The sequence below is a fragment of the Salvelinus namaycush genome, chromosome 12 (genome assembly GCF_016432855.1).
Source record: "Salvelinus namaycush isolate Seneca chromosome 12, SaNama_1.0, whole genome shotgun sequence".
NCBI lineage: Eukaryota > Metazoa > Chordata > Actinopteri > Salmoniformes > Salmonidae > Salvelinus > Salvelinus namaycush.
The window spans coordinates 22,228,702-22,254,613 of NC_052318.1; the positions used below are offsets into that span (position 1 = coordinate 22,228,702).

Genomic DNA, 25,912 nt, shown 5'->3' on the forward strand with positions numbered 1-25,912 from the left:
ATTTGAGTCAATTGGAGGTGGACCTGTGGATGTATTTCAAGGCTTACCTTCAAACTCATTGCCTCTTTGCTTGACATCATGGGAAAATCAAAAGAAATCAGCCAAGACCTCAGAAAAAAGAATTGTAGACCTCCACAAGTCTGGTTCATCCTTGGGAGCAATTTCCAAACACCTGAAGGTACCACATTCATCTGTACAAACAATAGTACGCAAGTATAAACACCATGGGACCATGCAGCCGTCATACCGCTCAGGAAGAAGACACGTTCTGTCTCCTAGAGATGAACGTACTTTGGTGCGAAAAGTGCAAATCAATCCCAGAACAACAGCAAAGGACCTTGTGAAGATGCTGGAGAAAACAGGTGCAAAAGTATCTATTTCCACAGTAAAACGAGTCCTATATCGACATAACCTGAAAGGCCGCTCAGCAAGGAAGAAGCCACTGCTCCAAAACCGCCATAAAAAAAGCCAAACTACAGTTTGCAACTGCACATGGGGACAAAGTTCGTACTTTTGGAGAAATGTCCTCTGGTCTGATGAAACAAAAATAGAACTGTTTGGCCATAATGACCATCGTTATGTTTGGAGGAAAAAGGGGGAGGCTCACAAGCGGAAGAACACCATACCAACCGTGAAGCAAGGGGGTGGCAGCATCATGTTGTGGGGGTGCTTTGCTGCAGGAGGGACTGGTGCACTTCACAAAATAGATGGCGTCATGAGGGAAGAAAATGATGTGGATATATTGAAACAACATCAGTCAGGAAGTTAAAGCTTGGTCGCAAATGGGTCTTCCAAATGGACAATGACCCCAAGCATACTTCCAAAGTTGTGGCAACATGGCTTAAGGACAACAAAGTCAAGGTATTGGAGTGGCCATCACAAAGCCCTGACCTCAATCCAATAGAATATTTGTGTGCAGAACTGAAAAGCGTGTGCGAGCAAGGGTGCCTAAACCTGACTCAGTTACACCAGCTCTGTCAGGAGGAATGTGCCAAAATTCACCCAACTTATTGTGGGAAGCTTGTGGAAGGCTACCTGAAACGTTTGACCCAAGTTAAACAATATAAAGGCAATGCTACCAAATACTAATTGAGTGTATGTAAACTTCTGACCCACTGGGAATGTGATGAAAGAAATAAAAGCTGAAATAAATCATTCTCTCTACTACTATTATTCTGACATTTCACATTCTTAAAATAAAGTGGTGATCCTAACTGACCTAAGACAGGGAATTTTTAATAGGATGAAATGTCAGGAATTGTGAACTGAGTTTAATGTATTTGGCTAAAGTGTATGTAAACGTTCGACTTCAACTGTATGTCTTGTTCACCTGGCAGTCTTAACTGTATTTTACTCCTCTCATGGAAGCTCTAAGTCTTTCTCTCCCTCTCACCCCTTCCACTCCTTTTCAGACTCCCTACAGGAGAAGCTGGGTGAGTTTCTGCCCAGGGTTCTGGACTGCTCAACAGAGATGGTGGTTCTAAAAGATCCACCAACAGTGCTCTCCAAAGTGCCCCATGACCTGTGCAGCCGCCTGGCCGCCATCATGGAGTCTATCACCAACACCTCTGTGGTCGCCGTCAAGTAAGGTCAAGGGGTCAGAGGTCAGCTTCTGAGAATAAGTGTCAAGGCCCGTACGCCAGCCAACGGCCGCTAACGTTTTTATCCTGATGTAGAGTTGACAAACACTGGATTTTTGCCTAGTATTGCAAAGCAGTTTTTTATATTACTTTTTAATGTGCTTTTACCATATTTTTCTAAACTGGAAAATGTTGTAGATTCTGAGTGACTTGAGGCAGAGCGTATACGCTCATATGATACTCACAGAGACATCAAGGAGAGTTGGAGAGATTTCTTTATTATGCATTATTAAGGTATTAGTGCTTTGAACCTATGCAGGTATGTTTTAAGAAAGTGAAAACACAGAAAGAGTATTTTTATAGTTTCTTAGATATTTTACATGTATCATGATGAATTAGGATTGCCGTGAGCGTAGAAATTCAGTTTCCTTTGTCCAAACCTATCTTGTTTTCTATTCTCTTGTTTATATATGTAAGCCTTTCCTTCCACTCCTCTGATTTCCACTTGTTGAAACCTGTATTGACGCTCAATAAACTTTCAAACTTTCTGTTATTTCTGTTGTTCTTTTCTCCTTGCTTTGCTCTCTAGTCTTCTTTTGTGTCTGTCCCCTTTTTTCAATCTATATTTCTGATATATTATGCAAACCTTTTTTCAATCTATATTTCTGATATATTATGCAAACCTTTTTTCAATCTATATTTCTGTCTTTCACCTTACAACACCCCTTGTCTCTCTCACACACACACACACACACACACACACACACACACACACACAGAGAAAACAATATTGATTGTCCAACGACCAACTTAACATTTCTGTACTGTGCATTGTGTTCGTTGTTTATTTGTCACTTCCCATGGTGCCGTACTACTTCCTATACAGCTCGCCAGCCCTGCTGACCCCATGAGAAGATAAACAGCTGACCTCCCTATGTGAGCAGACGGAGGTGAGGGGGGAGTGTGGGACAGCCCCCTCTGGTCCGCAGCTGGACAGCAGGCATCCTGCCAGTTCGCCTTGACATCACTGGGAGAGAAACCACAGCACCAGCTTTACCACAAAAAGCCATCCCGCTTGTATTTATTTTTGATAGCTGCTTGTTATCTCTCCAGTGGAAGATGATCCCAAACTGAGAACAACTACTGGCATCTCTATTCAGGTATGGTTTAGTTTGTTGTCTTTCTTTTGGCAGTTAGTTATGATGACTCTCCTTAATGTACAGACATACATACCTCCATCCCTTACTTTCCCTCTCTGTTTGTGTTTGTATAGTTTCCCAGGTTGTTCTAGCACATTTCTTCTGGTGTTGGTCTGGTTATAAGGATGTTGTTTTAAGGTTGCAACTGAAAAAAGCAAAGAGTGAATTGTTTTACAGTATTATGTAACTTTTAGGAATGGGCTACACATCTCAGAATTGGTGAAGCCCATCTGTGTAAAATCAACACATTTACAAAGAAGATGTTGTTCAATATTAGCTGCACATCAAACATGTATTATCACAACTATTCTACAGATAAGGTGTAATGAGATCTCAAATTTTTCCTGTACAGAAAAAAATTTGGAGTGCAATTAGTACTGTTGATTACAATGCCTTGGGCAGTTCATGGTCTGCTGCACTCTGGAGTCAGAGTCGATATTGATGTGGTCCTGAAATCCTGCACGCAGCGCAGCACGTCTGCCGCTACGAGCTGTTTTTGCGGTCCAGTAGGGGAGATAGTGAGTGACAACACGAACAGAAACAGTGACAACAAGAAATCGAGATTTGCCCGGGGTTTATTTGGCCACATCTGGGCAAATCAATTATCTAAGCCCTCGTAAGTAAGAGTAAAACCGTAATCTCCTCAAATCCATCACCATGCGCCTTGGTTGTTACCAGATTAATTTAGAGGATCAATCTTAATCCCTATAGTTTAATTATATCCAGCAGAGACCGATATCACACGACGTAAGTCAGATTGGTACGATCTGAAAGTTGTTGGGGGCAGGGGAGGAGAGGGGGAGGAATGATATAAGAATGTACCCTGAGGAGAGGGAACCATCTGTTGAAAGAACACCCTCAGCGTATCAGAGATCTGGCATACACCCACTGCTGGATTTAGCCTACTAACAATCCCTGAACTATGAAATATGACTGTCCATAATCAGAATATAAGGAGTTAAGTTCCACCAGTATTACTTGGTGGAAGAGTTTCATTTAGTCTCTTTCCTCTGTAGTGGTGGTTGATAATTGTGTGTCAACTCTCAATCGGATTCTATTGCTTCAACAGGAACAAGAAATGAACTTTCTGGGCCCTCGGTTGTTCAACTGCCACACAGAGCACAGGAATCTACAGTAGTCTTGTTGATGGCTTTCACCATGATGTGCAGCAGGGTGACATTACACGAGCCCCATAACGGTGACTACAGGAGTCCTACGAGAATTGACCCCCGCAGGAACTCAATTCCACCAGCACAGACTCTCACAGCCAAACACCTCCCTAGACCACCCCCAGAATCAACATGCTTCACCCCATATCCAAAGAGGGTACCTATTGCAGAGTCAATTTTGTTCATTTGTGTTTTGGGATATTGTTCAGTGGGTTGTGTTGACACTGGATACTGTTTCCAACACAAATACATTGTAGATCATGTATGTAATGTATGAGTCAGTCAATTAATTGTTCTAACATATTTTTTTCAGGTTGCAGCAAAAACCAACATGGCTTTGACAATGCTCCACTCCACAAGGATCTCTCTCATCCCCAGCTCAAATAACAACAACCATGACAACTTCCCAGTTCTCTCACCCCAGCCAGCCCCCTCTGCATCCCCCCAGCCACAACCCCAGAGCCCTGGCCCCCATCAGGTTGTTGCAGGATTGATCAGCCAGGAGGTAGACACCTGCCAGTACATCATCCCAACTGAGGAGCCAGAGGAGCCAGCCACTTCTCACCGTGGACGCCACCTCAAGCGTTTCAGCTCCAGGTGGTACTCAGGCGCTCCCTTTGGTGGCCCCTTTGGTAGCACCCGTAGCTCCGCCCATGGCACAAGTGGTGAGAACAAGCCCCACAAGCCACACTGCAAACTCCTAGGTGACGAGAGGCCAAGTTATGGCACAGCCAACAAGCAGCGTCAGCGCTACGTCACCAAAGACGGGAAGTGTCGGGTCAACCTGGGCCCTATCGAGGACAAGAGCCGTTTCCTCTTGGACATCTTCACCACTCTGGTGGACTTGAAGTACCGTTGGTTCCTCTTTGTTTTCACCATGTGCTACGTTGTCACATGGGTGGCCTTTGCCGAGATCTACTTCCTAGACGCCTGGCTGCGGGATGACGTGGCCCACGTCCACGACCCTCAATGGCAGCCGTGCTTCGAGAATGTGGACAGTTTCATCTCCGCCCTGCTTCTGTCGGTGGAGAGCCAGAGGACCATTGGCTATGGCTCCAGATTGGTGACGGCCAACTGCATGGAGGGTGTGGTTCTCCTCATGGCCCAGTCTATCATTGGCTCCATCATCGATGCCCTCATGGTTGGCTGCATGTTCGTCAAGATCTCCCGGCCTCAGAAAAGAGCCCAGACTCTGATCTTCAGCAAGCACTGTGTCATATCGGAGCGCGACGAGAAACTCTGCCTCCTCTTCCGCATTGGAGACCTGAGGGCGAGTCACATGGTGGACGCCAAGATACGAGCCAAGTTGATCAAGTCCAGACAGACCAAGGAAGGGGAGTTCATACCACTGGAGCAGTCAGAGATCAACTTGGGCTACGATACCGGAGGAGACAGGCTCCTGTTGGTCGAGCCACAGACCATCACACATGTCATCAACGAGAGCAGCCCCTTCTGGGAAATAGGGGCTGAGCGTCTGACAAGGGAGAGATTTGAGATCATCATCATTCTGGAGGGAATCGTGGAGGCGTCAGGTTGGTTAGCTTTGAATGTTAGAATGTGACCTCAAATTATATCTAAAATCATTAGAAAAAAATTTAATGCCATCATGTCTGTGACTGTAGCATAAGAGATAGATATGTAAAGATTAAATGTCTCATAAATGCTTTCCTGTGCAAAATGTGGGGGAAAATGTGGTCTCTTCTGTGTTGTAGGTATGATATGCCAAGCCAGAACCTCCTACACTGAGGACGAGATTCTGTGGGGCCACCGATTTGAATCCTGCATGTCTCTGGAAAAGGGGTCTTACCGGGTGGACCGTGGTGCATTTGACAAAACCTTCACAGTACAAACTCCCACCCTTAGTGCTAAAGAGAAAAGTGATGAAAAAGAAGAGGTCCTCTTTTAGATAATAGAACTGTACTATTCACACTGAGCAAACAGCCCTTGTATTAATAGAATTTAAAGGCCAAGTTCCCTGTGAATGCCCTTAGTTCCCTGCCCTCCCTGAGACAAACTTTCCTGTTGTCTCTAATATTGTGGACAAACATTCTTCAAAAGAGTAAGACTTATACATTCGCATGATAATCTACACCCTCAACCAGAATTTGAACTGTGTTTACAGGGACAGCATTCATGTGGGTGATTTACACAGAAGTTAGTGTAGTAATGAGTATGCAGCCATGACTCCGTGCTTTGTTAGATTACAATACTGTTTATGTGTCTGTGTCTAGTTTATAGTTCATAATGGATAGTTGTAGTTCATTATGCATACATTTGTAAACTGCTACCTCCCAAATCATAGAAATATGGAGCCAATCATTATAGGTGTTGAAACTGCTTCCCTCTTGTTTTTGTCAAGATTTTTGTTGTTTTGAAAGGTTAAATCTGTAGTCTGTTTTAAATCACAATGTCACATGTATTTCATAGTGATTGTGAATTCATGATGATGTAGTGATAAGGCCATAATGTTTCAAAATGTGATACATTTGAATGATGTCAGTGTTGTTCAGCTGTTACATTTACATCAGGGACAGAGTAAATATATTACACATATCCGTCCTCTACAGTGCCTTAAAGTGTCCTCCACCAGTTTTCTAATATGGTTGCCTTTTGACATATTAAACTTTGATTTTTTTTCCTGACAAGTCATGACATTTGTCCCTCAAAAAGGGAATAATTATTTATAGGTTCCCCCCCAGTCTATCCAATATTTTTGGGGGGAAATACATCAAACACTGATTTAATCACATAAATGGTCCTCTCATTGACAGACTACAACTCTACTGCTAATATATACTGCAGTTGCTGATTTGTTAATAGAATAGACGATAATAGATTATTTATTGTCCATTTGGTTCGAAGGTAAAGTCGTCTTCTGCCTATTCCCCAACACTCCCAGACATACACAGTTGAGAGGCTGTAGGGAGAAGGCAGACTGCAAGATATTTAGTCCTTTCAGTATTACTTATTTTTATTGCTTCTGTTTTGTTCAGTATTTCTCACTTTTAAATCGCAAATCTGGCCTAGGCGTGGACAGAGTCTTGGGCATAGTGGAACTTTGCTTTTGATTGGTTTATGTGAGTTGGCTTCTTCAGCCTGCACAGTGCCTGAAGGGTTTTGGTGCTGCTAGCTAGTTAGTCAGATGTTCTCAAAATCAAACATGGCGTCTTTCGTGACAGAAGTCCTTGCTAGTTCTGGTAAACTTGAAAAAGAAGACCTCAAAAGCTGCTAAAATTAGCAAGCGATCACGGAAAGTAGAGGAAACTAAGGTAAACAGGCGAGTTTAGCTAGCTCACACTAACTAGACAGCGAAATAACTAATGTAAACTAGCCCGCGAAATAAACAAAACAATTGGGCTAACTTTTATCACAAAGCAAACAAAATCTTGGGTTTTATCGTTCGAAACCGTCTTGCTAGGCTGACTAGCCCAATCTAACTAGCTAGCGAACAGAAACCCCGAGGATGACTGGACTAACTAGCTAAATTAGCGAGCGAACATTATCCCGATTATGACACGATTTGCTTTCTAGCTAGCTACACAGAACAGAAATATAAACGCAACATGTAAAGTGTTCGTCTCATGACCTGAAATAAAAGATCCCCTAAATTTTACATACGCACAAAAATCTTTCTCTCCAATTGAGTGCACAAATTTGTTTACATCCCTGTTGGTGAGTATTTGTCCTTTGCCAAGATAATCCATCCACCTGATAGGTGTTGTGTATGAAGAAGCTGATTCAACAGCATGGTCATTACACAGGTGCACCTTGTGCTGGGGACAATAAAAGACCTCTAAAATATGCAGTTTTGTCACAACACAATGCCACAGAGGGAGCAGGCAATTGGCATGCTGACTGCAAGAATATCCACCAGAGCTGTTGTCAGAGAATTTAATGTTAATTTCTCTACCATAAGCCACCTCCAATGTCGTTTTAGTGATTTTGGCAGTACGTCCACCTGGCCCCACAACTGCAGACCACGTGTAACCACGCCAGTTCAGGACCACCACATCCGGCGGCTTCACCTACAGGATTGTCTGAAACCAGCCACCAGGACAGCTGATGAAACTGAGGAGTATTTCTGTCTGTAATAAAGACCTTTTTTTTTTTTTACCACAATTTGGTGATATCCAATTGGTAGTTACAGTCTTGACCCATCGCTGCAACTCCCCTACAGACTCACTTAAGGTCGAGAGGCATGCATCCTCCGAAACACGACCCTGCCAAGCCACACTGCTTCTTGACACACTGCTCGCTTAACCTGGAAGCCAGACGCACCAATGTGTTGGAGGAAACACTGTACAGTTGGCGACCGAAGTCAGCTTGCAGGCGCCCAGCCCTCCACAAGTAGTTGCTAGAGCGCGATGGGACAAGGAAATCCCGGCCGGCCAAACCCTCTCCTAACCCATACAACGCTGGGCCTATTGTGCGCCCCCTCATTGGTCTCCCGGTCACGGCCGGCTGTCACACAGCCTGGGATCTAACCCAGGGCTGTAGTGACGCGATGCAGTGCCTTAGACTGCTGCACCACTCGGGAGGCTGTAATAATGCCCTTTTGTGGGGAAAATCTAATTCCGATAGGCAGGGCCTTGCTCCCCAGTGGGTGGGCCTATACCCTCCAAGGCCCACCCATGGCTACACCCCTGCCCAGTCTTGAAATCCATAGATTAGGGTCTAATGACTTGATTTAAATTGACTGATTTCCTTACATGAACTGTAACTCTGTCAAATTGTTGCATGTTGCGTTTATTTTTTTGTTTGGTATAAATATTAGCTGTAAATCTAATGTTAGCTTTCTAGCCACAAGGAGTCGCTGTTAGCCAATTGCTTGCTATCTAATGTTACCTTGGTGCCAATGCCACAGCTTTGTCTGTGGAAGCTTAGCAAGCTGACCACAGGCCAAGGATCATGCCAAAGTAGCTGTAGCAACCTAGCTTCTTGACAAGGTTATCTAGCAACGTGTTCTGAACAAGTTAGTAAGAAGCATGGTAGTTAGGTTACTCGTGGCCATTCCACACAGAAACAGCTGTTCAGTGTTGAATGATGTGTCATGGTTGTCTTACCTACTCTGCCCACATTGAAAAATAATATATCTTGCTTTTTTATCAGGGGTATTTATGCAATGTGGTATAGCTTTCAGACTCTTCTCATCATTGCCTTACACTTTGATTATTTCCCTCTGATTATTTGCCTCAATCTCACTATCTGTGTTTCTCTCTATCTCCCCATAGGAAGAGGTATGTGACATGATCAACAAGAGATACAATGAGTTTCTACCCAGCATGCAGGGGGCAGAGGTACTCATGGGACAGGCTGAAGAGGTTTCTAAAGAAATTGATGTCCTCAAAAGCTGCATTGAGACAGAGGTAAGCGTCATGAACTGTTCATGAGTCATTGGCAATCTCCTTGTGTTTTTGGGAGGTGTTACCGAACTGACACAGTTGGCAGAGACATACTATTAAAAATAAGTGTATGTGTGTTTACAGGTGCAGCAGAATCTACATACAGCCGTGACAGAATATGCCAAGCTAAAGCAGCAGCTGGAGAGAAACACTACTGTCATTGCCATGCTCAGGCACCTAGAAGAGGTAGCTCACAGCTGTAGCCCTACAGGCTCACAGTCATGTACAGTTAAATTCTGTCTTGGGGCATACCATTGGAGAGGCATGCAAGATACTTTTGTGTATATAAAGTGTATGTGAACACCCCTTCAAATTAGTGTATTCGGCTGTTTCAGCCACACCCGTTGCTCACAGGTGTATAAAATCGAGCACACAGCCATGCAATCTTCATAGACAAACATTGGCCTTACTGAAGAGCTCAGTGACTTTCAACGTGGCACCGTCATAGGATGCCACCTTTCCAACAATTCAGTTCGTCAAATTTATGCACTTCTAGAGCTGCCCCAGTCAACTGTAAGTGCTGTTATTGTGAAGTGGAAACACTTAGGAGAAACAACGGCTCAGACGCGAAGTGGTAGGCCACACAAGCTCACAGATCATGACCACCAAGTTATGAAGCGCGTACCGCGTAAAAGTCTGTCCTCGGTTACAACACTCACTACAACATTCAATACCGAGTTCCAAACTGCCTCTGGAAGCAACGTCAGCACAAGAACTGTTCATCGGGAACTTCATGTAATGGGTTTCCATGGCCAAGCAGCCGCACACAAGCCTAAGATCACCATGCGCAATGCCAAGCGTCGTCTGAAGTGGTGTAAAGTGGTGTTCCACTGCTCCACCATTGGACTCTGGAGCAGTGGAAACACGTCCTCTGGAGTGATGAATCACACTTCACCATCTGGCAGACCGACGGACGAATCTGGGTTTGGCGGATGCCAGGAGAACGCTACCTGTCCCAATGCATAGTGCCAACTGTAAAGTTGAGGAGGAATAATGGTCTGCACAGAGCTCTGACCTCAACCCCATCGAACACCTTTGGGATTAATTGAAATGCTGACTGTAAGCCAGGCCTAATCGCCTAACATCAGTGCCTGACCTCCCTAATGCTCTTGTGGCTGAATGGAAGCAAGTCCCTGCAGCCATGTTCCAACATCTAGTGGAAAGCCTTCCCAGAAGAGTAGCAGCAAAGGGGGGACCAACTCCATATGAATGCCCATGATGCTGGAGTGAGATGTTTGACAATCAGGTGTCCACATACTTTTGGTCATGTAGTGTATTTGTTTGGAGACGCTTTTCCCACGTCGGAGAGTATATCCGTGGTCGGTGGACGGCTTGGATGAGGAAATCATTGTTTGCATTGCCCAGGAATTAATTAAATTGTTAGATGCTACCACCCTCCCCTCCAAATCAAATGGATGTCAGTGTTTGCGCGCATACGTTAATTAACAATTGGATGTAATTCTTTTGTGGGTGACGCAAACAACGATTTCTTTATCAGTATCATCCACCGACTACGGATGGTACTCTTTGACTTGGGAAAAGCATCGCCAAACAGGCACAGGTACGGGTTGGCAAATATCTCGCAAGTTGGCTATATGTTATGGGCTACTCCCCACTGTAGCCCTAACCTGTTCCCCACTGATATCTACACATGGCCCTGTTAAACTGAATGGTGTTATTTATCATAATGCACAAATGTAAATGTCAATGCATTTTTACATGTCATACATTTTCTTGTTAATTTTTCTGTTCAATTTAGTTTCACATTGCAATGGAGGAGTTTCACAAAGCCCTACTGGAGAAGAAGTATGTAATTGCGGCCAAACAGTTAGAAAATGCCCGGCACAGTGCAGACTCTCTGAAGGCGTGGAAAGGCTCTGAGCTGCCTCTGCTGAGAGGACTCAGCTCAGAGCTCACTGTCCAGAGAGAGAACCTCATCTACCATCTGGGGGACGAGTGGAAGAGACTGGCCGTCTGGAAACTGCCTCCTTCCAAAGGTAAAAAGGCTACCAGGCATCATATAGATTAGGGTAGACCCTGGGCTGATGCTTGGCCTCATAAGTAGTGTCATTCTATGGCAATTGTGTTGAGGATAAGTAGGTTGCCTGAGGTGTGTCAGCTGCACTCCAAAGGGTACAACATGGAATCCTCCGATATAAATATATTATTTAAAATGTGTTTTGTACATTTTTATTTTAAAGGCGGTAAATTGCACTTCATTCATGCCACCACAGACACTGGTTGTGTGTGTCCATCCATCCTCTCAGAGCCGACGGGGATGAAGTCGTTCCTGAAGACTGAGCTCCAGCTGACCCTGGGCGGGACCAAGGAGCCCCAACAGAGCCCTCCGCCTCTGCTCTCCTGTGTCCTCCAGGCCCTGACCATCCAGGGGGAACTCCAACACAAGATCAAACTCTTCAGTAAGACCCAGTGTCCAGTCAGTCAATGTTTTTCTTACTGTAAAGCTGACAGAATCAAATTATTTGAATACAGATCATTTTCTGTTTGAATTAGTCTGACTATTGAGTTTTAATAATCTGGAATGCCTCTCTGTTCTGTACATACACTGTGAGGCTGCTTCCATAGCATCCTGTTAGTCCATCATGAGACAGCCAGCCTCTCCCCGCTCTAGGCCAGGTGCTGCTGAAGTACCTGCTGAAGCCGCTGATCACGTACCCCTCTTGAACGTGGAGGTATCGGAGCAGCAAGGTGAGGGCACCCTGCTCTCTCTCCAGTTTGCCGAGACCCCCGATGAGCACCCCAGCCCCTCACAGGTCTACACCAAGGTCCTGATGGTACTCAAGACCTTACACACACACCTGCTAGGTAGGCACCCTTGCTAATACTCCTAATTGTTGGTCATTTAGCGCTGGTCGAGATCCTTTAGTCATAGAAAATATGAAACCAGTTGCTATGCCAGCCACCATTTCAGAGCACTACCATTGGCCCTATAACGACATGTATCTTTTGCTTTGCAGACGTATCAGTTGGTGAGAGAAAAGTGTCTGTGATACTCGGAGACCTGGTATGGCAGGAGATGTCTCATTGCATCATCCATGAGTGCCTCCTGTACTCCATCCCAACCAATAGCTGCCAGCTTGAACAGTACAGTGCAGTATGTATCAAAGGCTAACCAAGTACTCCAAATACACCTCTATACACTCAATATGCACAAACAATTCATTTTAAAGGCAATACAGTCGGTTTTATCAAAGAGATACAAATCCCTATATTTTTGGAACTAGTGACTTGATATAGAACAAGGAGACTTCTTATTCTGTCATTCATTAATACCACTATGTTTGTTCTCACCCCTAGGTGATCAAAGAGACGGAGGAGTTTGAGAAGTCCTTGAAGGAGATGCAGTACCTCCGAGGAGACTCCACCGAGCTGCTCAAGTATGCCCAGGACGTCAACTGCCACTTTGCCAGCAAGAAATGCAAAGACGTGATCGTGGCGGCACGCAAGCTGATGACCTCCGAGATGCACAACACCGTCAAAGTGTGTTATGTTCTCCTGCAGTCTATCCATGGTCTTATCTTTGTGGTTTCTAATTATTAAGTACACTGACAATAGCCATGCAGCTGACACCTGATGTACACAGTATGTGGTTTGCTTGCCACTGCAACATGTGAATGCATGTTCTAAATCAGAACATACAGATACCCAGAGAAGAAAATAAATGCAGCTGGGACAGGTGAACTGCTTTGCATCTTGCACTGCAGGTAAATGCACAGAGGTTATACTCGAATGTACTTCTAACATAATTTCCTGCCAACAGATCGCCCCAGATTCTAAGCTTTCCGTCCCCATGCTGCCCAGCCCTGGCTCTGGAGACATCAAGGGCAAGCAGGGGGCCAAGAAGCTTGAGGCGTCCAGGTTGGAGAACGAGAAGCAGCTGGGTGCGCGGACGCTGTGCCTGCCTGTGTGTCGCATCAGTGAGTCGGTGCAGCAGCTGATGGAGCTGGCCTTGCACACACTGTCCGAGGCTGTGGGAAGCTCCAGCCAATGGTACGCTCTCATGTTACGCAGCACCATGTTACCCACTGTCACTGCACATGATGACATGATATTAACTCTTCAGATTTAGCCCAGTGTTTCACTAAAGTTGTTTGTGTTGCAAAAATTACAAATGATTTCCTTCTCTAATATTTGTCCCTCAAAGTGCTACCCAACTGTTCTTCACAGTGCGGAATATATTCCAGCTATTCTATGATGTTGTGCCTACATACCATAAGTGAGTATATTCAGTTTTCTTCTTCTTTTTTAATGCTGTTTATGTATAATCAATTTCAGAATGAGCATTTCCTCCTCTCTGTCTCACTGACTTCTCTCTGTCTCTCTGCTCTCCAGAGAGAACCTGCTCAAGTTCCCACATCTGGCGGCCATCCAGCACAACAACTGCATGTACATCGCCCACCACCTGCTCACCCTGGGCCACCAGTTCAGTCCACGCCTGCCTGACCCCCTCAGTGAGGGTGCTGCCACCTTTGTGGACCTGGTGCCCGGCTTCAGGAAACTGGGTAAGGGAAGGAGCGTGTCCCATGGCTCGCCCAGCATTAGCATGGCTACACACTTGATGGGCTTTTGTGGAGGTTGAGCTGTTTTTTTTATTTCCAAAAAGGATAATGAGACCAGGGAGATATGAGTCAATCATGTTCTAGCGACATCTCAACGCCAAAGTAGATGAAAAGCGAATGTACACTTCTAGCTCTGACTAGCAATATTCCCCAGGCGCTCATTGCTTCCTGGCCCATCTGAACGTCCAGAGAACAGAGATGCTGGAGCGTCTCTCCACCGCACGCAACTTCTCCAACCTGGATGACGAGGACAATTACTCTGCAGCCAGCAAGGCCGTCAGGCAGGTCAGTGTTCAAGTAAACCGGCAATATCGCTGGAAGAGATCTACAATTGTGAGTATGATAACTGTAGCCACAAATATGGAATTATATCTGCAGTATTTTAAAATAAGTTGTCTCAAAGGGCAACTATCAGCCAGACATTCTAAAATGGTGAGTTAAGCATCAGTTAAAGGCATTGTTCAACGAATTTTTTTAAGTAAGCATGATTAGCATAGCAGGAGGCCATTAATTTTTGGGACAATGCTAATTATGCTAACTCCTGGCTGTGGCAAAAGTAAACGAAAGATTATTGTGGATGCTGTCACTACTGGCCTACAGACACAACCCAAGGTAAGAGGAATTTGACAAAAACATAAATGTTGGCTGAACTATCCCTTTACGATTCAGATCAAAAGTTAGCAATGCTTGGCTTGTATCAAATGCACTAACAATTCTTATAGGAGGGGGTCACTGTTCCATTACTGAAAATTGATTGTTTCATTTGCAGGTCATCCATCAGCTGAAAAGGCTGGGCACCGTCTGGCAAGACGTTCTACCAGTCAACATATACTGTAAAGCCATGGGGATTCTCCTCAACACTGCCATCTCAGAGCTGATTGCCAAAATCATGATGCTGGAGGTGAGAGCAGGCTCTTATTTGACAATGTAGCTTGTGTTACTGCAATGATTTTACAGGGAGCAAATATAATTCATCTTGGTTGAATGAGTGGGCTTCCTCATCCCATGGTTTCTATCCTATTTGGCTCTTTAGGATATCTCCACTGAAGATGGGGAGCACCTACAAATCCTCTGTCAGACCATTATCGAGGAAGGACCCCTGGTGTTCATTCCACTGCCTGAGGAGAACAAGAACAAGAAGTACCAGGAGGAGGTACCCATTTACGTGAAGAAGTGGATCACCTTCAAGGAGCTGGTCATAGTGCTGCGAGCTAACCTGCAGGAGATAGTCGACAGGTACAAAAATGAACTTCTCAACTTGTCAAATCACCATTAAAGCTATTCATTTTCATAACAACAAATTATGACAACCACAATTCCAAAAGTGAACGCGGCTAATCTATATAATTTACTGTTTCTTATTTGGATTACTTGTGTGTACACTTTTAGAATTGTGGTTGATGTTTGATTGGTATACCACTGAGTCCTCTAATTGGTTGATTTGTCCTTGTTTCCTGTCTGAAGGTGGGCGGAGGGGAAAGGGCCACTGGCGCTGGAGTTCTCTAGTTCCGATATGAAGAGCCTAATCCGAGTTTTGTTCCAGAACACTGAGAGGCGGGCGGTGGCTCTCACCAAAATCAAATAGACTCCTTTGCTCTCTTGCAACAAACGACCCCAATAAGCTGTACCACTTTCCTTCACTGCTGTAGAAAACAGTGTTCATTAATGTCTTTGTTCAAGCCTAGTTGTGAATTTAAATGCAATATATGCCATTGTATATGATAAAACAGCATTTCAAATACAATGTTGTGTCCAGCTTCTTTTCAAAAATATTTTAAGGTGCAATATGCAGAAATCACTGCCATTCCTGGTTGCTAAAATTCTAATAGTTAACCTAATTTCAGTTTGAGACAAAAATATCAAGTATACTGTAAAGAATCATTGTACCATCTTACCCGCTGTGAAATATATCAACACCGTTATCCCAGAAACCCTAGACCCACTAATTTGCATACCACCCTAACAGATCCACATTTGCACTCCACACTGCCATTACACACCTGGACAAAAGGAACACCTTTGAGAGAATGCTATTTATTGACTACAGACCCTGGGACTAAACACCTCCCTCTGCTACTGGATGCTGGACTTCCTGATGGGCTGCCCCCAGGCAGTGAGGGTATGTAACAACATCCGCCACGCTGATCCTCAACACGGAGGCACCTCGGGTGCGTGTTCAGTCCCACCCTGTACTCCCTGTTCACTCATGACTGCACGGCCAGGCACGACTCCAATACCATCATTAAGTTTGCCAATGTCACAACAGTGGTAGGCCTGATCACTGACGAGACAGCCTATAGGGAGGTCAGAGACCTGGCCGTGTGGTGCCAGGACAACAACCTCTCCCTCAATGTGATCAAGACAAAGGAGATGATTGTGGACTACAGGAAAAGGAGGACTGAGCATGCCCCCATTCTCATTGATGGGGCTGTAGTGGAGCAGGTTGAGAGCTTCAAGTTCCTTGGTGTCCACATCACCAACAAACTAACATGGTCCAAGCACACCAAGACAGTCATGAAGAGGGCACAACAAAACCTATTCCCCCTCAGGTGACTGAAAAGATTTGGCATGGGTCCTCAGATCCTCAAAAGGTTCTACAGCTGCACCATAGAGAACATCCTGACTGGTTACATCACTGCCCTGTACATCACTGGGGCCAAGCTTCCTGGCATCCAGGTCCTCTATACTAGTCGGTGTCAGAGGAAGGCCCTAAAAATTGTCAGACTCCAGCCACCCTGGTCATAGACTGTTCTCTCTGCTATCGCACGATAAGCGGTACCGGACCGCCAAGTCTAGGTCCAAGAGGCTTCTAAATAGATTTTACCTCCAAGCCATAAGACTCCTGAACATTTAATCAAATGGCTACCCAGACTATTTGCATTGACTTTAATTACCTACATGTACATATTACCTCAACTAACCGGTGCCTCTGCGCATTGACTCTGTACTGGTTCCCCCAGTATATAGCCTCGCATTTGTTATCTACTGCTGCTCTTTAATTATTTGTTACAATTAATATTTTGGGGGGTATTTTTCTGAACAGCATTGCTGGTTAAGGTTAAGGGCTTGTAAGTAAGTGTTTCACTGTTGTATTCGGCTCATGTGACAAATAAAATGTGTTTTGATTTGATATATTTTTAATAAGCAAAAATGTTGTATTTTCAGCTGTTTGAAGTTGGTGTACAAAACCGAAAGTAAAAGATACAAAAAATGAAGCTTAAAAATGGGAAACATAAAAATAGCATTCAGAACAGATCTACCAACGGCTTCTTGACTTGCTTTCAATGAGAATAACCGATCAATTACTTGATCAAGTTGCCCAAAAATATATATATTGCAGCTTTAATACAATTATTTGTATCTGAAACTGCTTTCTGAATGAGCACTATGGTTGTGTTTACACAGGCAGCCCAACTATGATATTTTGCCTAATTATTGGCAAAAGAGCTGATCTGAAAAGTTCAGATGGGACATTTATACACCTTTCTTCAAGCATGATCCATATGGTGCGTTCAAGACAACTTAATTTTGGTTAACCCAAAACTAAAGTCTTGCATAATTGGTCAGCTGCTCCATTAAGTTCTGGGTCCATAGATGGACGAAGAGATGCAACACGTTTTCGTTGCAAAAAGCTTTGCAACAGACCGAACGTTTTGCAATGAATCTGACTAATGAATCTGACTAATGACCTACATCTCCCATATCCCTCTTGCGGTTTCATTAACGTCAGATTTATGCGTCTACGTGCATGTCTGCTTCAGCGTTTTTATGCCATATGGCTGAATTACCAAACATTTATTTTTCAAACATTGAATTCTCCTCCCAAAAATGTTTACCATGGAGAAGGGCAGACGACCAAACCTGTCCCCTAAGAAAAAGATGGGGAAGAAAAACCCAACCGACACCACTGACCCTGTGAAGAACTTCGAGCGATGGAAGAAGAAATACAATATGACAAAAACAAGAGTCAAACAGGAGAAAATACAGAAAAGGAAACCTGAATGGCAGGTGGAGAAAGAAGGTATTCAACGGCTTGTCAACAAATATAACGAGGTTAACAACGTGTTTGTTTTTATCCTACGAGGTAGGGCGAGGCTAGCTAGCTAACGTTAGCTGGCGTAGATGGCTAGGGCCGCATTCTGCAGAATTGAGATCAAACACCTCTCATGTAGAATAAGGAATCACATCGGCTCTATTTATGGCATGTCTACCTGCAACGTTGGAGAACGTCTGGCAACTGAACATGTCCTAGGACTGTAAATGAGATATCTAGCTAGCTATCACATCTTCAGTCTTATCAAAGCAATCTCCTGTCCCATAAGTCATTTTAGGAAGTCCTAGGTTGCTTAACGATAGCTAAAGTATTGCTGTTGACAATGATTTGTATCATATCATTACTTCTGGGGCAGTGTAGATACACTTGAACACTTTTGTCTTCTAGATAAATGCCAAGGATGCTGAGAGGTTTTCAGATTTCCCCATCTCCAAGAATACTCTGTGAGGTAAACGTAAATTGGTTATGAAATGGCATTGACTGCTTTTGCCATTAATGCAATGTGAACCAACGGCAAACATATTATACCATTGACAGTATCTTGTTTGGGATTGACAGTTTTGTTGTTTACCCCAGGTCTAATGGAAGCACAGTATCGTCAGCCCACAGAAATACAGAGACAGACAATTAGCTTTGCATTGCAAGGTAAAGATGTTCTGGGTGCTGCAAAGACTGGTTCTGGAAAAACACTGGCCTTTCTCATTCCTGTGAGTAGCCAATTGTGTTCTATATCAATGCAATATTGCAAGCTGATATGAATGCAGATGCAATGTGCATCCATTATTTCAAGCTATTGATGGCATGTCATTGCCTTTCACACGTCTTGGTTTCATTTCCAGGTATTGGAATGTTTGTATCATCAGCAGTGGACAGCAATGGATGGCCTGGGGGCCCTCATCATCTCCCCCACACGAGAGCTGGCCTGTCAGACTTTCTAGGTGCTTCGTAAAGTGGGCAAGAACCATGAGTTATCTGCCGGCCTCATCATTGGCGGAAAGGTACACTATTTACTTTCAAGTACCTGTATTTGTTGATCATTTCATGTTGGTTTTGACACCACTGTTGGTGGTGTTTGAAAGGAAACGTTTTGTGCCCTGTTATTCCGTTGGATTCTGCAACCGATCATTGATTAATTTAGGCAAGGTAAAAGGACCCCCCCAGACGAAATTGCCGCCACTATTTTGACATTTCTTTTCCTAGAGAGGAAATGAGAGGACATGCACATTTAGGTTACTTAGGCTACTTATATATACTTAGGCTACTTACTTATACATACACTGCTCAAAAAAATAAAGGGAACACTTAAACAACACAATGTAACTCCAAGTCAATCACACTTCTGTGAAATCAAACTGTCCACTTAGGAAGCAACACTGATTGACAATAAATTTCACATGCTGTTGTGCAAATGGAATAGACAAAAGGTGGAAATTATAGGCAATTAGCACAGCACCCCCAATAAAGGAATGGTTCTGCAGGTGGTGACCACAGACCACTTTTCAGTTCCTATGCTTCCTGGCTGATGTTTTGGTCACTTTTGAATGCTGGCGGTGCTTTCACTCTAGTGGTAGCATGAGACGGAGTCTACAACCCACACAAGTGGCTCAGGTAGTGCAGTTCATCCAGGATGGCACATCAATGCGAGCTGTGGCAAAAAGGTTTGCTGTGTCTGTCAGCGTAGTGTCCAGAGCATGGAGGCGCTACCAAGAGACAGGCCAGTACATCAGGAGACGTGGAGGAGGCCGTAGGAGGGCAACAACCCAGCAGCAGGACCGCTACCTCCGCCTTTGTGCAAGGAGGTGCACTGCCAGAGCCCTGCAAAATGACCTCCAGCAGGCCACAAATGTGCATGTGTCAGCATATTGTCTCACAAGGGGTCTGAGGATCTCATCTCGGTACCTAATGGCAGTCAGGCTACCTCTGGCGAGCACATGGAGGGCTGTGCGGCCCCACAAAGAAATGCCACCCCACACCATGACTGACCCACCGCCAAACCGGTCATGCTGGAGGATGTTGCAGGCAGCAGAACGTTCTCCACGGCGTCTCCAGACTCTGTCACGTCTGTCACATGTGCTCATGTGCTCAGTGTGAACCTGCTTTCATCTGTGAAGAGCACAGGGCGCCAGTGGCGAATTTGCCAATCTTGGTGTTCTCTGGCAAATGCCAAACGTCCTGCACGGTGTTGGGCTGTAAGCACAACCCCCACCTGTGGACGTCGGGCCCTCATACCACCCTCATGGAGTCTGTTTCTGACCGTTTGAGCAGACACATGCACATTTGTGGCCTGCTGGAGGTCATTTTGCAGGGCTCTGGCAGTGCACCTCCTTGCACAAAGGCGGAGGTAGCGGTCCTGCTGCTGGGTTGTTGCCCTCCTACGGCCTCCTCCACGTCTCCTGATGTACTGGCCTGTCTCCTGGTAGCGCCTCCATGCTCTGGACACTACGCTGACAGACACAGCAAACCTTTTTGCCACAGCTCGCATTGATGTGCCATCCTGGATGAACTGCACTACCTGAGCCACTTGTGTGGGTTGTAGACTCCGTCTCATGCTACCACTAGAGTGAGAGCACCGCCAGCATTCAAAATTGACCAAAACATCAGCCAGGAAGCATAGGAACTGAGAAGTGGTCTGTGGTCACCACCTGCAGAATCACTCCTTTTTTGGGGGTGTCTTGCTAATTGCCTATAATTTCCACCTTTTGTCTATTCCATTTGCACAACAGCATGTGAAATTTATTGTCAATCAGTGTTGCTTCCTAAGTGGACAGTTTGATTTCACAGAAGTGTGATTGACTTGGAGTTACATTGTGTTGTTTAAGTGTTCCCTTTATTTTTTTGAGCAGTGTACTTAGGCTACCTATACATATAAGGAATTTCCACATGGAGTTGATAAAAATCAACAAATAGGGCACTGATCACCGTCAGTCTAGCTAGCTAGCTACAGTATCTTGCTAACCTTATCAAGTTTTATTCGCCGTATGTACAGGGTACGCATGGTATACTTTGTCCAACAAAATGCTTAATTGCAGGTTCCTTCTTGACAATGCAACAACAAGAAGTAATGAAAGATAATACCAACATAAAGTAAATGGCAGTATAATAGAATAAACATTTTAGCATAAGAATGGTACAGGAAGGCACAATTTATAGTCCAATATTTATACATGTATTGGGGGGGAAAGTGTATAAATTTAGCAGTATAATAAGAGTCTGGTAGGAGCAGTTGTGATTGTGTGTGTGTAGCATAAATGTATATACTGAACAAAAATATACATGGAACATGTAAAGTGTCGGTCCTATGTTTTTCATGAGCTGAAATAAAAGATCCCAGAATTTTCCCATATGCACAAAAAGCTTATTTCTCTCATCCACCTGACAGGCTTGGTATATCAAGAAGCTGATTAAACAGCATGATCATTACACAGGTGCACCTACTGCTGGGGACAATAAACGGCTACTCTAAAATGTGCAGTTCTGTCACACAACACAATGACACAGATGTCTACATTTTGGGGATTGTGCAATTGGCATGCTGACTGCAGGAATGTCCACCAGAGCTGCTGTTTTGGAATTTAATGTTCATTTCTCTACCATATGCCTCCAACGTCATTTTAGAGAATTTGGCAGTACTTCCAACTGGCCTCACAACTGCAGACCGTGTGTAACCATGCCAGCTTAGGACCTCCGACTTCTTCACCTGCGGGATCGTCTGAGACCAGCAGGCCGGACAGCTGATGAAACTGAGCGGTATTTCTGTGTGTAATAAAGCCATTTTGTGGGGAAAAACTCATTCTGATTGACTGTCAGGCTCCCCACTGAGCCATGCCCTTGCCCAGTCATGTCAAATCTGTAGATTAGGGCCTAATTATTTTATTTCAATTAACTAATCTCCTTATATGAACTGTAAATCAGTAAAAATGTTGCATGTTGTGTTTTTATATTTTTGTTCAGTATATGTCTGTGCATGCCTGAGTGCATGTGTGGTAAGGTGAGGAGAATCAGAGCAGGTGGTCAGTCCAGTTCAAGTGTTCAGGAGTCTGATGGGTTTCAGATACCAACTGGCTCAGAGACCATCTGCCCGACAGTTAGGGAGAAAACGGCTCGTCTGTGGGGTCCTTTGATGCTGTGTGCCTTAATCAGGCACCATTTTGAGTAGATTACCTGGATGGGTCTGACCTATCTTTGACTTCGCCATCTATTGTTATCTCAAGTTTTGGCATCTTCCATAAATTGCAGCCGACAATCTGCCATAGAAATAGTTAGAATAAGAGGAAGCTCCGGTAATATGGATAACTATTGAAAGCAATGTTCCCTCTGGGTTTTTTTCGGCACTGAGCAAATTTCAGGTCTGCTGAGTGCAAGCTTCAACGTTGTGAAAATTCTGTGGAACTTCTGGCACCCGTTTATTGTGAACACTGAGGCTGTACCCGCTTTAAGTTACCGTTATAACAGTGGCCAAGTAGGGCACTGACTATTTTGATCATAATGTATCGCTATTAGTGGTCTACCATCTCAAAAAATGGAGAGAATGCATCCTGTAACATTTAACATGGAAATAGCTGTTCTATCATTCAGCCTACAGTAGCAGCCAATGTGTGGTGTTCAATGTAGGCCTACATTCCGTGAGACTTTTGGGAAAAAATATGCAAGGCTTGACATTAACCTGTTTACCCACTTTTCCTTCAAATAAGGAGGTTACTGAAGATGTTTGATTCAAGAAACCACTTTACAAAATAAATGTAATTATTATTCCAATACCATATTACAGAGAATCAGACAAATTATGCTACCCTCTGCCTATTGTCTACTTAGCTTATTCAAACCTCTCCCAAAATACAACACTGTCCCTTTAAGACATAAAAAAATTAACTCTTTACCTGACTTGCTTTTCAAAGATGGCTAGAAATGTACACGTTTTATGCTTTTGTAGGAAGCAACCCCTCCCTCATAGCTGACTAGAATTTAGCTATAACTGGTCTAATAACTCACTAGCAAAGAATATGAACAAATATGCACACGTGGCTACATGCAGCTCTCGCTTTGATCTCAAAACAAGCACATCTACTCGCAACCACTGGTGCGCCTAAATAAAAATTGCAGGTTGCACAGCAAAATATTTGGGTGCATATGTGAGTAAAATGGTCACACTGTAGAGCCCTGCAATGACTTTGTTATAAACTCAGCAAATGAAAAACAGTCTGAATTGAAAATACTTGTGGAAGGTGATGTTTGAATTCAGTCGGGATTTCAATGAGTCTCCGGAGCTACTCGTAGATCATGTGAATGTTATTACTCGGCGATTGCAGGGTGCTTACATTGATTGCTTATATCGGGACAAACTGACATCCAGTATTTGGTATGAATACGGGAAAGGCAAAAGTGGTCCGGTACATGCAACAAATACGAGTGTTGTCATGGATGCTCTGTGAAGTGCCTAGCCCTTCTAAAGAATGACGTGTCACTGTGCAGCCAGGTGCTGATTGATAGTGGGAAAGAAACCACACTAACATAGAATGTTTTATCGGAATGTCAGCAAATTCAATCCAGTCTTACACTTTGATCATACAGCGCTTGCTTTATGCTCTTCTGTAGCTTTTTCGATGAGCCTTTGCTGATAAGCTGGTTTAGTGTTTATGCTGCTGTAATGGCTTTGTCCTCGATGTTGAAGCTCATTTTAAGGAAGGACAGGCTACTGCAGCAGAGGAAGAGATGAAAGAGGACTCTGTCAGCCTTGTCAGGGCTCCTCGGGCAGTGCACGTCAGTGTTTAAACTGCATTTTACCTGAGACCTGTTAGGAGTGAAGCTGGTATGGCTTCAAATAGCCTACTATTTGAAAAATTTGTAAAATCACTAAAGTTTTGAAAATTATTTCAAATTGTTGCTTTTTTTAACCCAGGTCTGCTGCACAATGAAATGCAACCCCAGCTTTAAATGTTAAGGCACACACCACCTTAGTTCTTTATCCTCTGTAGCAACAAGACAAACACAAACATAAACGACCTGAAAGAGGCCAATCTAAAAATGTCATGTTTGTGTGTCCATGTAGCACGCCGGCCACACTGGAGCAGAACTACGTGGTGTGTGAGCTGCACCAGAAGGTCAACATGCTCTTCTCCTTCATCAGGAGCCACCTGCAGAAGAAAGTAATAGTCTTCTTTGCCTGCTGCAAAGAGGTGAGGCACTGCTAGTTCGTGTAAACGCTCCTCCATTTGGCTTATTTTGGCTTCATGGTCTAGTTGTAGTCTGAGCTGCAAACATGAAGTCTCTTTCTCTCGCTATCCATAGGTGCAATACCTGTTCCGGGTCTTCTGCCGGCTGCGTCCGGGCATGCCCATCCTGGCCCTGCATGGGAGGCAACAGCAGATGAAGAGGGTGGAGTTCTACAACGACTTCATCAAGAAGAAGAACGCTGTGCTTTTCGCCTACAGACATTGCAGCCAGAGGCCTAGGTAGCAGTCTAGTCTACAGACTGGCTCAATGTCTTTAGTCAGTAGGTACAGAGATACCGTTTTGGGGCACAGCTCAAACGCTGCCCCTAAAATGAAAAATATTTACTGTTCTGATACGAGGCAGCAGGTTCTTCACGGCTGGTGGTGAATAATTGTTACGTCCCCCCCACTTTGCAGACTTCCCTGCTGTGAACTGAGTGTTGCAGTTTGACTGTCCAGAGGACGCCAACACATACATCCACAGAGTGGGACAAACCGCCAGGTAATAACCCCTCTCTAGCCTTACCTGGAATAAAAGGAAAGACATTGACTGTGCAGTCTATGCACCATCTCCTTGAAGGGCATGTTTTCATTGTATATGGAGAATGAATGAAAATGTACATACTAGGGATTAACATGGGTAACTGGGGTCCTGGGCAGACTCTTTACATTTTCTGAAAAATGTTTGACAAGACCTGTGAAATTACAACATTTTACCACAATGTCGGCACTAATGCAATTCTATAAAATGCACATGTGCAGCATCAGATTAGCAAATAAAAATATTCTGCCACATTATCTAATCAGGTTGTTGCATAGAAGCCTTTAGCCTAAAGTATTTACTTCACACAAAGTAAAAGCACACGCACAATTGACACTTCTGTACTGCACACGCAACACAAATGCAGTTCAGAAACCCTACAGGAAACTCCTACAGTATAGCCGATAAAAGATGTGCCTCTTTGACCTGTAATTGACTCTTCAAACAGTCACATTTGATAGGCCTATAAATTGTGCCTTCCTGTATTGTACATCTGCTAAAATATGTATTCTGTTCTACTGTCATTGACTTTATGTTCATATTATTTTTTTACTATTTCTTATTGTTGCATTGTCGAGAAGGAACCTGCAAGTAAGTATTTCATTGGATGATGTACAGTGCATTCGGAAAGTTTTCAGACCCCTTGACTTTTTCCACATGTTGCGTTACAGCCTTATTCTAAAATTGTTTTTTTCCCCCTCCTTACTTCGGCGCTCAGATACAATCCTGTGAGAAGAACCTGATCACGTGAAGGGCATTGGCTAGTTTTTGGCTAATAAGAATTGAGATATCTGAGATTAATCTTGGTTTCATCAGACCACAGAATCTTGTTTCTCTTTGTTTCTCAGAGTCCTTTAGGTGCCATTTGGCAAACTCCAAGCGGGCTTACATGTGCCTTTTATTGAGGAATAGGTTTTGTCTGGCCACTACCATAAAGGCTTGATTGGTGGAGTGCTACAGAGATGGTTTTCCTTCTGGAAGGTTCTTCCATCTCCACAGAGGAACTCTAGATCTCTGTCAGAGTGACAATCGGGTTGTTGGTCACCTCCCTGACCAAGGCCCTTCTCCCCCGATTGCTCAGTTTGGCCGGGCGGCCAATCTTGGTGGTTCCAAACTTCTTCCATTTAAGAACAATGGAGGCCACTGTGTTCTTGGGGACCTTCAATGCTGCAGAAATG

At 44.1% G+C, this 25,912-nt stretch overlaps 3 protein-coding genes and 1 pseudogene across 3 annotated transcripts in view; all 4 read left to right on the top strand.

Annotated features, from left to right (window-relative positions):
* The window catches only part of LOC120057431 (ubiquitin carboxyl-terminal hydrolase 28-like), a 29,707-nt gene extending 27,578 nt beyond the window's left edge, over positions 1 to 2,129 (top strand). The window contains exon 25 of the mRNA XM_039006055.1: positions 1,413 to 2,129. Coding sequence (XP_038861983.1) covers positions 1,413 to 1,588 — 176 coding nt within the window. The 3' untranslated portion in view covers positions 1,589 to 2,129. The remainder of the gene's footprint in view (positions 1 to 1,412) is intronic.
* Positions 2,130 to 3,861: 1,732 nt separating this feature from the next.
* LOC120056491 (G protein-activated inward rectifier potassium channel 4-like) lies at positions 3,862 to 6,338 on the top strand. The gene is made up of 3 exons (XM_039004665.1): positions 3,862 to 4,105; positions 4,262 to 5,480; positions 5,661 to 6,338. The coding sequence occupies exons 1-3, from the start codon at positions 3,926 to 3,928 to the stop codon at positions 5,852 to 5,854; spliced, it is 1,593 nt and encodes a 530-aa protein (XP_038860593.1). The 5' UTR covers positions 3,862 to 3,925; the 3' UTR covers positions 5,855 to 6,338.
* Positions 6,027 to 15,515, top strand: LOC120057432 (centromere/kinetochore protein zw10 homolog). Its single transcript, XM_039006056.1, is given in 16 exon segments — positions 6,027 to 6,083; positions 9,180 to 9,314; positions 9,435 to 9,536; positions 11,110 to 11,347; positions 11,618 to 11,770; positions 11,983 to 12,032; positions 12,035 to 12,176; positions 12,329 to 12,465; positions 12,669 to 12,851; positions 13,132 to 13,361; positions 13,516 to 13,587; positions 13,704 to 13,873; positions 14,085 to 14,215; positions 14,700 to 14,831; positions 14,964 to 15,166; positions 15,395 to 15,515. Coding segments are annotated over 16 exon segments (2,256 nt in total).
* Positions 15,516 to 17,767: 2,252 nt separating this feature from the next.
* The window catches only part of LOC120057433, a 113,289-nt pseudogene continuing 105,144 nt past the window's right edge, over positions 17,768 to 25,912 (top strand).

What these genes read in the sequence shown, in the direction of transcription:
- LOC120056491 (XM_039004665.1), top strand. Translation starts at nt 3,926, where the DNA reads ATGGCTTTCACCATGATGTGCAGCAGGGTGACATTACACGAGCCCCAT. An exon ending in TCACCCCATATCCAAAGAGG is followed by an intron (nt 4,106 to 4,261) that starts GTACCTATTGCA and finishes TATTTTTTTCAG; the next exon opens with GTTGCAGCAAAAACCAACAT. An exon ending in GGGAATCGTGGAGGCGTCAG is followed by an intron (nt 5,481 to 5,660) that starts GTTGGTTAGCTT and finishes TCTGTGTTGTAG; the next exon opens with GTATGATATGCCAAGCCAGA.